General features: G+C 36.4%; 1 protein-coding gene across 1 annotated transcript in view; it reads left to right on the plus strand.

The window, feature by feature from the left end:
• Positions 1-10,803, plus strand: part of SELENOI (selenoprotein I) — a 46,333-nt gene extending 35,530 nt beyond the window's left edge. The window contains exons 8-10 of the mRNA XM_043917382.1: positions 401-581; positions 1,781-1,963; positions 3,683-10,803. Of these exons, the coding sequence (XP_043773317.1) occupies positions 401-581; positions 1,781-1,963; positions 3,683-3,748 (430 nt within the window). The 3' untranslated portion in view covers positions 3,749-10,803. The remainder of the gene's footprint in view (positions 1-400; positions 582-1,780; positions 1,964-3,682) is intronic.
• Positions 10,804-11,124: the final 321 nt, after the last annotated feature.

The raw sequence follows: 11,124 nt of genomic DNA on the forward strand, positions 1-11,124 counted from the left end.
GATGGTAAAGACTCCGCCCACAATGCAGGAGACCCTCGTTCAGTCCCTGGGTTGGGAAGATCCTCTGGAGAAGGAAATAGCAACCCACTCCAGTATTCTTGTCTGGAGAATTCCATGGACCAGAGGAGCCTGGAAGGCTATATAGTCCATGAGGTTGCAAAAGAGTCAGAAAGGACTGAGCAAGTAACACTTTCACTTATGTAAATTTAACTTCTTACATCCTCACTTAACCTGCCTCTAAAATGGGATTAATAATGTCGGTTCTACCTATGCCGTGGGGTTACTGTGAATAAATATAAGAGAGTAAGTGTGTAAGTACTTTGAAAACTATAAAGATACAAGTACAGTGTTGAGTTTTATATGTAATAATGTTCTTGTATTACTTGATTTTTTTTTCCAGAAGCTATAAAAATAACACGTTGAAATACAATTCAGTCTATGAAGCTGTGGTTCCCTTCTTTTCTCCATGTTTGCTATTCATTTTGTCTACAGCATGGATCCTCCTGTCACCTTCAGATATTTTAGAGTTACACCCTAGAGTGTTCTACTTAATGGTTGGAACAGCCTTTGCCAACAGCACAGTAAGATTTTTCTTTTAAAAATCGTAACACATATAAGAAATATTAGACAGAATTTGATAGTTTGAGAAATCTTATATAGTATTAGAATAAGTAGATATTAAAGATCTTATAGTCAGAAATTTGGAAGAATAATAACTACAAAGACAGAACCATGCAGAAAGTTATTTTATTTTATTTTTGTTTGACACTAATAGGATTGGGAAACTGGTAGTATTTTGGAACCATGGCATCATTTAAATTTTTTGATTTGGTTGCCTGCTGAAGAATTCATGGAATAATTCCCTTTAGACTCTAAATATTATTAATAGTGTGGTTGAAATGGCAGCAGATCTAATGATTAATTTAGGGAGCTTGGAAGGGGGTTTTGACAGAGAAAAAAACACATATACCCCACATATTTTTTAATCAACTGGTTTTTAAATTAAGAACATAGAATAAAAACTTTGTAATAAATACTACATATGTTAAAAAAAAAAAATCCCTTTCTCTGCTATAGCCTAGCAAGAGTGCAGACAGGGAGGAATGATCAGGAGGGGTTGAGAAGAGACCCTCTAGTCCTGACTGCCAGGAAGCCTGTGCTCTAGCTCAGGCTAGGTCGTTAATAAGTTTTTATTTTTTAACTTAGCCCCCAAGTTTATGTTTCTATGTCTGTACCATGTGTTTACTATCTTAGCTCATACTGATTTCATCTAAAGATCTAAAAACATTACCATATTGTACAAAAAGTATCTCTGAAGGAATAAAACTATAATTGAGTAAGGTGTTGAAGTAAAGAGGGCCAAAGAGGTTTTGAGGTGTTTTCTGTGATGGTATGACTGAATTGGAGGTAGCATCTCCTCATCACCTTGAAGAAATTGAGTTGTGTGGTGCTGTGGGAGGTTGTTCTGAAAAAATTATTTTCATATATATCGTAGAATCTTAAAATTGGGAGAAATTTATTTTATCCAAACTGTTATCAAGTAGGAGAATACCTTCTATGGCATCCTTACTAAATTATCTTCCAGTCTGAGGGTCCGTAGGTTTGGAGGCTGGGATAGAGGTCCAGTTGAACTCCTGAGCATTTGAGAATTATGGAACTTGATAATAATGTAATGTTTTAATACATATCTTGGCTCAACTATTTGAATGCTTTTTAAATGTTAGAGTGACTAGAACTTTAATTAAATTATTATTCTCTCTTTCTTTTAAATAACTTCAAGTGTCAGCTGATTGTTTGTCAAATGAGCAGTACCCGGTGCCCAACTTTGAATTGGTTGCTGCTTCCTCTTTTTGTGATTGTCATGGTGGTGAATGTAGGAGTAACCCCTTACGTTGAGAGAATTCTCCTGTTTACGTTAACGGCTGCTTTCACTTTGGCCCACGTCCACTATGGAGTACAAGTGGTGAGTAAGCTAGGGCAGAATTGGTTCATTTGATTCTTAAATAGTGGAATGCAGGTGAGAGAAAATTTCAGAAGAAGCTTGCTTATTAGAGTAAGTGGAAGAATTTTGGGATATTCTCTAAATTTTGGATAATATCCAGGTGTACGATTCCAGATATTGTAGTATTTTAAACTACAAATAATTTAAAAGCTGGATAATTATTGTGAGGGATTAGTTTGAAATCTTCTGCAAACCTTAATATTCTCTTCTAAAATAAGAAACTGCTTTCAGGACAAATGGACCAAGATCCATATAATAAAATGAAAGTCAGAACCATGCAGTTTATTTCCTCTTTCCTTACACTTTAGCATTCTTTTGTAATTATTTTACATATCTTAGCATGGTCTTATATTTATGATTTTTAATTGCTGTACAGTATTCCATCAAGGAAATTACTTAATGTAAGTGTGCTTAACCATGACCCAGTTATTTTAATCATTTAGATTCTTTGCAGATTTTCACTATTTTATATATATATATATATATATATATATATATATATATAAATACTTTAAAAAATTTGATAATGTTTGTTTTGAAAAGAACCTTGCTGTGAATAAGTTTGAGAAACAAAATGCCAAACGGGACATCTGTCATGCTTGATAACAATTTTTTATACCTTGTGTGTGTTCCTGCCCTTAGTGTTTCTCCCCAAAGTAGCCCATATTTGTTGAAACAAAGTAGATGAAAAAAAACCATGATAAGTCTATGAATTGTGACACGAAGACATAGTCATTTAGGTTTTTGTTCGTGCAAATTTAGTGTTATATGCTTTATATCAACATTTTTAGGCTTTTATTCTGTTATTCATCAGTCATATGCATGAAGTAGAATACAGTTGCCAGTGTCTTTCATAATTGTTTTAACTATGATCCTTCAGAAGTATATCTTTAGAAAACACACACTCCATATACACACGCCAAACCAAACCAAACCATGTTTATCTTTAAATTACAAAGGCAGTACATTTTTGTTGTTAAAAATCTAGAAAATACAAGCACACGCTAACTGAAAAAAATTCCAGGAACATGTTTTTTTTGACTGTCTTTCCACTCTCTTAACACTTCTACAACTTCTGACCAGAAGGTAAAACTTGCTGAACCACACAAAAACATTAATTACTTCTATTGAAATGTAAATATTAAGAATGAGAATGAAACTAAAAAGTATTAAGTAAACAATACTTGCTAGCTGGCACATTACCTTGCTCTTGCCTACCCTCTAGTAGGGATACCCTAACTAACATGGCTTAAACCATCAAAAATTTACACATCTAGCTTTATACTGTTACATGAAGTTAGGAATGATTACCTAGAAGCCTTGTAAGAAGGTGAACATTGACTCTAACCATATATGTAAATATTTGATCTGCTAGATAGTATAAATCGACTAACCCTATAATTTTTCAGTAGATTTGAATGTAAGGCTCAGTGGTCTGGGAAGCTCTGGAAAGACTAGATTTTGAAGTTGGGCAGACCCAGGTATAAGTCCTAACTTTCCTAGGATAGTTCTAGTACTCACTTAGTCAGCTAGTTCTACCGCTATCCTAGTCCAGGGAGACCTCTTCATTTCTAATGATTTTTGCCGTGCCAGTAAATTGTTTCCAGAGGGTGAATTCTGTATGTATTTTAAAGGAATTATGTATGACTTGTCATTGCCTCCTGTTCTGGTTTTCTGTAGGTAAAGCAGCTGAGCAGCCATTTCCACATTTACCCCTTCTCATTGAGAAAACCAAATTCAGATTGACTAGGAGTGGAAGAAAAGAATATTGGCCTGTAATCTACAGAAAGAAGTACTGTAAATAAGATGCTTGTAAATATTCATCCATCACCGTTGAACTAAACTGATCTGCTTAACAGACATGGGAACTCAGTGTGTATGTGGTACTTGGACAGCAGGAATGATACATATCTGAACTTGTGGAATATTGGACCTATTAACTCCCAGCTTACTTTTTTATAAAACCATGTGTTGTTTTGGTTAAACGTAATAGCCCAGCAAAATGTTCCTTGTTGTTTAGGAATCCATAATGTTTTGGTTCATACAGAGTTAAAGATGCTTGGATTTTATTTTTCAAACCCTCATATTTGTTTAGGAACACTGATAACGTTCAGAGGACCCAATATGTTTTCATATTTGGTACTTAGTAGTAAGTCTTTTGGAGAAGGAAATGGCAACCCACTCCAGTATTCTTGCCTGGAGAATCCCAGGGACAGGGGAGCCTGGTGGACTGTCGTCTGTGGGGTCACACAGGGTTGGACACGACTGAAGCGACTTAGCAGCAGTTAGCAGTAGCAGTAAGTCTTTAGCTGTGGAAGCTATCAGTACCCCAAATCTAATGTAGGGAAAAGATAAGAGCAAGTCACTTTGAGCAAGAATGCCAAATGATTAGAGAACAGTATACAGTTGCCAAATACAGGTTTCACTTTCCCATGAAAATGCCTTTTGTCCTCATGTGCTAAGAGAGCTAATATATATATATTTATATATATATATATATATTTAAATTCTCTAGTATTCTGGCTCTCTTTGTTATGGAACAGATCTTAATAAGTGGTTTAATTTTATTTTAAAGAAAAATATTTTATTGAGACTTAATAGAGAATGGATTGTAATTATGGCTCACTCATTGGCATGGTTCAGTGTTTAAACGTGGCATTTTTTCCCCTCAGCTACAAGTTGTTGAGATTTGGTGCCTATGAACTATGATCATATGAATGCATGTGATAGTCCCATTCTTAGAATAATTACTTGTGAGGAACATAGATTAACTTCCTTATAAGAAAAAAGTTTCTTAGGGGTTAGGAATCTCATGAACCTCACTATGAAATTACTACTGTGAACGTTGCTATGAAACTAGATTTCTGATCTAATTTGTCCTTCCTATCTCCCTTTATCTCTTTCTGTGGCGGAAACAGTGCTGTGTTTTTTATTTCATACAAGATAAAGACATAGAGAGAACTTCTCTTTTTCCCAACTTGCTCACTTCTCCACCTGAAGAAAAGTTTTGACATATATGCCTTACTGAGTATTTACACCCTTTAATATGACTTGGAATAATTTTTGAGGTTTACTGACAAACATAAAAATCTCTTTTGACTTTTGTATGATTGTTTTATGATCACAGCTTTTCATGAATGTGGATATTCTATTTCTTTCTGATTTTGTCTCCTTAATTTAATTTGGTGGTGGTGAAATTTACTGGCTGATTTTCTTTTATTTTCCACTGAATGAAGTTTGTGCTTGAATGAAGAGTGTATCTTAAACCCTTTTTTTTGGACGGATTGCACTTGGATAAAATAGGCACCACTGTGTTGATAATGTAATTAAAACCATAATCATTATTTATCTATAAATGTGCCCATCATTAAATTTAATTATAGTGTATTTTGTTGGATTTTAGTCTGCCACTTTGTAAAAATAACCATGTAATTATTATTTCAGTTTTTAAAAAATTTGTGAATTGTAATCATTGTTAACAAGTTATTAGAAATGAAGCATCACGGAGCTAACTGTACTCAGTTTTTAAAAAATTGTAAAGTTTCAGGTATATTCTGTGAATTTCTCTGAGACAAAAATGAACACTGAAAATAGTTGGGAAATTAACACAGGAAAACATGGATAGTGATTCATGTTTATTTAAATTGCCATCATGGAGGTCAGAGAATGAGCTAATTAAGTAAAAGTAACTCTTATCTTTTGTATACCTTGTTCTGTGTCATCTGTAAAATCGAGCTGGATAAAGTATTAATTTGAGTCAGGAACAAACCTTTGCTTTAAGATTTTAAGCTAATCATTTTATTGTTTTGTTGACTTTGTATACAAAATGAGATTCATCTGTATTATGTAAGAGCTGAAAAATATTTATAAAATGGCAAATTTGGACCACAGGCTTTCATCACTTTGTATAGTATAGTAAAAAAAAAAAAAAAAAAAAGCCCTTTATTTCTGTCATAGGGTCATGTCCTGTAATTTTGGGTCTCTTTTACCTCAAAGTGTGTTTCTGCTCTTTTTCTGTTGCATCAGGTTTATTTGAAAATTGTTTTGTGCCTATACTTGATAACATATTTCCCCGTAGTGGTTAAGAATTATGCTGTAGTCAGTTTCATTGGCATCATGAGATGAAAGAAAGATGGATGTCAGGAAGATAAAAGATGAAAAGTGAGTAACCAAAAAAAAAAAAGAAAAGTGAGTGACTGTTTCAGAATACTGTAGACTTGCGAGTCTTTAGTGTACTGTTGACTCCTTTTTTTGGTTTAGTCTGCTGTCTTGAAGTGTATCAAGAAAGCCCCTATTTGTCATGTATGGTATAGCAACTGAAGCAGGACTTCGTTACAAAGAGCTCTGTGAACTGACATCATCACCAATGATCATAACCTTTCCAAAGTATAAAAGGTATTTCAGGCTTATGCATGATTTTTTGGGGTGCATTCACACCCCACCCTTTCTCCTAGCATATGCTGAGCTGCCTTTTGGGGAACAAGTGGCATAATTGGTCGTACATGTATGTTTTCTGTCCATTTCAGAACAGAGTGCCTTAGCCAGGCCAGAGGTTTGCTTTCTGTTTCTTCTGACCAAAGTTACCTAGACCTGTAGGGAGTTTTCTTTTCAGGTTATGGTATGAAAAATGTCCTTTCATGCTTGTCAGAAAATTCCCCTGTGTTTGAAGGGGGGCATAGGATAGAAAAATCTAAAAAAATCTAAAAAATATCTGAGTATATTCATGCTCCCTTTTATGATCCTTTAATAGCATTCATGGTCTTAGTGTAATCTACATACAGTTTAAAATTGCCACAATTTAACCAACATTTCTCCCTTAATGTGTAACAGATGTAGTTCATGGGTTTTAGTCTTAAGGGTAATAGAGTGAATAACTTCCAAATCAAGAAGTAAAATAGTCTTCTCTGGCATTTTAATAATATGGTTAAATTACTTTTACTTGTAATTTTAAAAAGAAGATTTGATGCTGATTATGGCCTAGAATGTTACAGTACTGTTACCAACATGTTATCTATTTTAATATAGAGCTCTTGGGAAGAGGAGTGCATGTCTAGGGCTGCCCCAATTCTAAATAATTCCTGAAAGAATACTGATCATGACCTGGATCCTGGGCACTGGGGGAGCATGCAAAGGAGAAAGCAAGCATAGATGGTGTCCACTTGAAGGGGAAGAAGAGATCACTTCAGTGCGCAATGATGCTACTGCAGTGCACAGTTCAAAACTGTCACAATGTAAATCGTCTTTTCTCCGTTAATTTGAAGTTCAGATGTGAATTTAAAAGTTTCCTAAGTGTTAAGTTTTCAGAGAATCAATTTATGTTGTAGTCAGTCCAAAAGCATTTGGAGCGTATCTTGCTTTCCCTGATAGCTCAATTAGTAAAGACTCTGCCTACAATGCAGGAGACCCCAGTTCGATCCCTGGGTTGGGAAGCCCCTGGAGAAGGGAAAGGCTACCCACTCCAATATTCTGGCCTGAAGAATTCCATGGACACAGTCCATGGGGTAACAAAGTTGGACACGACTGAGCGTTTTTCACTTTCACTTTTCACTTTGCTTTCCAAAGCAGGCTTTGATTCTGTACTCTATGGAGAATGAAAAAGTAATCTGAAAGTGTTTGAATCAAAGACTACTTCTCCCCTTAATATTTGAACAGGAAACCTGTTTGTAACTCTTCCTCTTCATTCTTCCCCTGGGTTTCCCTTTAACCAGCCACCACGTGGGACAGAGACGCCACTTGCTTTGTCGCCCCCTGTGCTGCTGCTGCTGCTAAGTCACTTCAGTCGTGTCCGACGCTGTGCGACCCCATAGATGGCAGCCCACCAGGCTCCCATCCCTGGGATTCTCCAGGCAAGAATACTGGAGTGGGTTGCCATTTCCTTTTCCAGTTTCCCCCTATACCCTGCCACATTCAGATCTCCTTGATAGCCTTAGATCTCTCGCCTAGGCAAGGAGTGGGAACGTACCAGAGAGAACAAAGTAAATCTGAAGGACTAGATCTTTTGACTTTGGGTCCCCCAATAAGCCAAAAACAGATACAGAAATCTTTGATTGTGCTGATTCCTGTGTTCAGAGTGGCCTTTATCTTGACTTCAGTTCTGGACTTGCTGGAGCACGCTATAGGAAATTTGTGAAATCAGATTGGGATTTTCTTGGTTCCATGAGGTGTCCTTGTAAGGCCGCGTGCCGATTCTTGAACACCCTGTGGGTGAATAACCTTCAGTGAGCTGCCAGTACTAGAAGCTTCCAGGGAGATTTTTTAGTATGCTGCATTTGAAGCACTTTGACATATACCTTTTAAGTGACAGTTTTAACAGTAAAATGGTGTTAAATTAATCACTGTGAAACTTGAAAGTATGATGTCCTGTACATTTTAGGAAGCTTGAGTAATTTTCAGATTTTCCTTTATTATGTAACCCAGGTGATTCGAGTGTTTTTCTTTTCATGTTTGTCAGTGGTACGGATATCTGACATGTTGGCAGACAGTTGCTTTAGGATATATATGGTAAATCATGGTTGTCTAGCTTTTCCAGAGAAAGTGGCAGTGTGTTTACTTTTTCCTTTGTGTGGAGCCATGGGAATTGGACTTACTGGCTAATTCATTTCCATTGTTTCTGTGGTGCACAATAAACAGCCTTTTAAAGCTGCATGCTAGTAATGCTTTCCTTTTTAAAAAAATGCGAGAGACAGTAATCTAGCTGATTGTTTTTAAGCAGACTTGCTTTTTTTTTCAGACATATCTTAAATGAACTAATATTTTGGGTAGCATAAGAAGTTTTGGCATTTGCAGCCTTTTTCACAGGTGGCCTGAGTGAGTGGGTTATATTGCATTTGGAGAGAAAGGCCAGATTCCCAGAATTGGAAAATGGCACATGGACTGATTTTAGAATATTTTAACAATGGCTTGTCTTAGGGAGAGTCCGTTTGGACACAGAAATACTGTCTGGTCTCCTAGTATTGTCTTACTCTTCATAGAATGATTCTTAGAAAACCAGATTCAATCAGAGCAGTGTTATTTTGAAAGCATATGAATTGGATCATGGAGTACCTAATGCTATGTTGTAACCAGAGACACTTTTGGAGACCCATGGAGTGGCTAAATGCTGTGGATGCCTTGTGACTCTTAGGCTAAAGTCTTCTCTTAAGCAATTTCTATGGATAATAGAATTGGAATTGATTTTAGTTTTTATTGAAACACACACAGAGTAAATTCTTGACTAGAAGCATGTTCAGTACTTAATGTTACTAATCAGATTATAGGAGGGGCCTGTTTTAATTTTATGAGGTCCATGAATGCTGCATTATGAATCTGTTTGAATTAACTGGTATCATTCTGTATCAGACTTAGTTTAGTAAGTACTAATTAAGATTGCCCACAATATGAACATTTTTGGGTAGGTTATTTTGTTTAAATAACTTATCCCATTAGAGCAGCTATTCAGGAGACAAAGACCCAGCTACAGGTAATCGTTTGCTTTTTCTGGAATGCGCCAAAAAAGCAGAATTTAGTATTAAACTCCAAATTTCAGGGTTTTTTTTTTTTTTTTTTTTAAGTATTATTTCCTCTGGGTAAAGTGGAAGGTGGTGAACAGTTGCTGGGGTGTAAACTCCTTTCGACCTGCATTCTCCCTTTCCCCTCCCATCTAACAGAATAGATTAAATTTGTAACCAATGGTAGGAAAAGAAATCGACACTTTTCTGAGTAAGGTTTCATGCCCTGTGACTAAGAATAGGTGGCGGGAATCATGGCCAAATCAATTATTGATTTGTTTAGCCTGGTCCTGTTGCAGTTTGCTTTCTGTAGTATTCTGAAACAGAAGGATGATTTCCATCCCCTCAGGTACCTAGAAACAATACCACTTTAGTAACTGGAATGTGTCTGCTACAAGTGGAATATGTGAGAGAAGAAGTTGAAAGGAACACAAAGTTATTTTCCCTTTCAAGTAGTTTAATTGAACATGTTTGTAATTGGTCTGCCTGGGACTTGCCCGTGTTCGTAGCAAATAACATTTATTTTATCTGGTTATGTGTGGTGTGTGTATGCCTACATATTTAATATGTACACATATATTCTCTGTGCATATATATGTATGATGTATTCGTATGTACGCGCAGTCTACTCTTGATTATCAGCAAGATGATAAGCCCTCACCAGACTCTTTCTTCATGTTCACTTAATCTGCATGTACCCTGTAACTCTGAGAAGCCTGTTCCGTATCTGCATCTCCAGGCTTTCCTACTTGCTGTTCATCTTAGTCCCCAAGAAAGGCCTTGACATATGTCACTTTCCACTTCCCTTTCACCAGGGATTGTGTGAGTCAGAAAACTTGTGAGAAGATGGTTGCTTCCACCAGAGTTGAGGCTTCCAGGGTTTGAATGATGGTGGGCCCATTCCTGGCCAGAAGGCGGTGCCTGGAGCAGTTGCGTTCTTGGGCTTGATGGGGGGAAAACTCTAGCTCTTGTGGGAAATGAGATGTCACAACTTGGTTAAATTCCTTAGCTGGAATGTTGTGAGGTCTTAGGTAATTTGATGTGCAAACAGGGTACAGGTGTGCATTTCACCATTCGCTTTGTGTCATCGGTATTCCTGGTCCCCATTGCTCGCCCAGATAATCAAGACCTGACTGTTTCTTGCCACTGGATTCTGGAAGCCTTGCGCTCTCAACTGAATTTATGTTTTATTTCTGCTGCTGTGAAACCCAAAAGTAATGCAGTAGGTTTTAATTTAAAATTGTTTTAACTCTATTATTGATAAATATTTATTGTAATAAAAGTAAAGAGTAAATGGTTTTTAAATCTTTTTAATTATTTTCACATTGTTGTCTTTGTTTTTCCTTGGTAGGTGCAAAAGGGGAAGGGAGTTCTGGGGAGAAAAAGTGTCCAGTCACTTATCTCAGAGAATCACTGGTTAAATTTGGGCAGAATTTTAAAAGGTTTGGTTTTGTTTGATCAGCCTGCTTACTCCTGGGTGTTCTATAATCCTGTAAATTGTTTCAGAAAGCAAAGTACTAGGAAGGTGGCAGGAACAGCTTTTCATAATATACTGCTGTGATTCTCCCAGAACTGGATACTAGGCAGTATTTATTGTTCTCATAATAACTGAGTCACACTTACATTAGCTTGTAA

Source organism: Cervus elaphus, chromosome 11 (assembly GCF_910594005.1).
Source record: "Cervus elaphus chromosome 11, mCerEla1.1, whole genome shotgun sequence".
Classification (NCBI taxonomy): domain Eukaryota; kingdom Metazoa; phylum Chordata; class Mammalia; order Artiodactyla; family Cervidae; genus Cervus; species Cervus elaphus.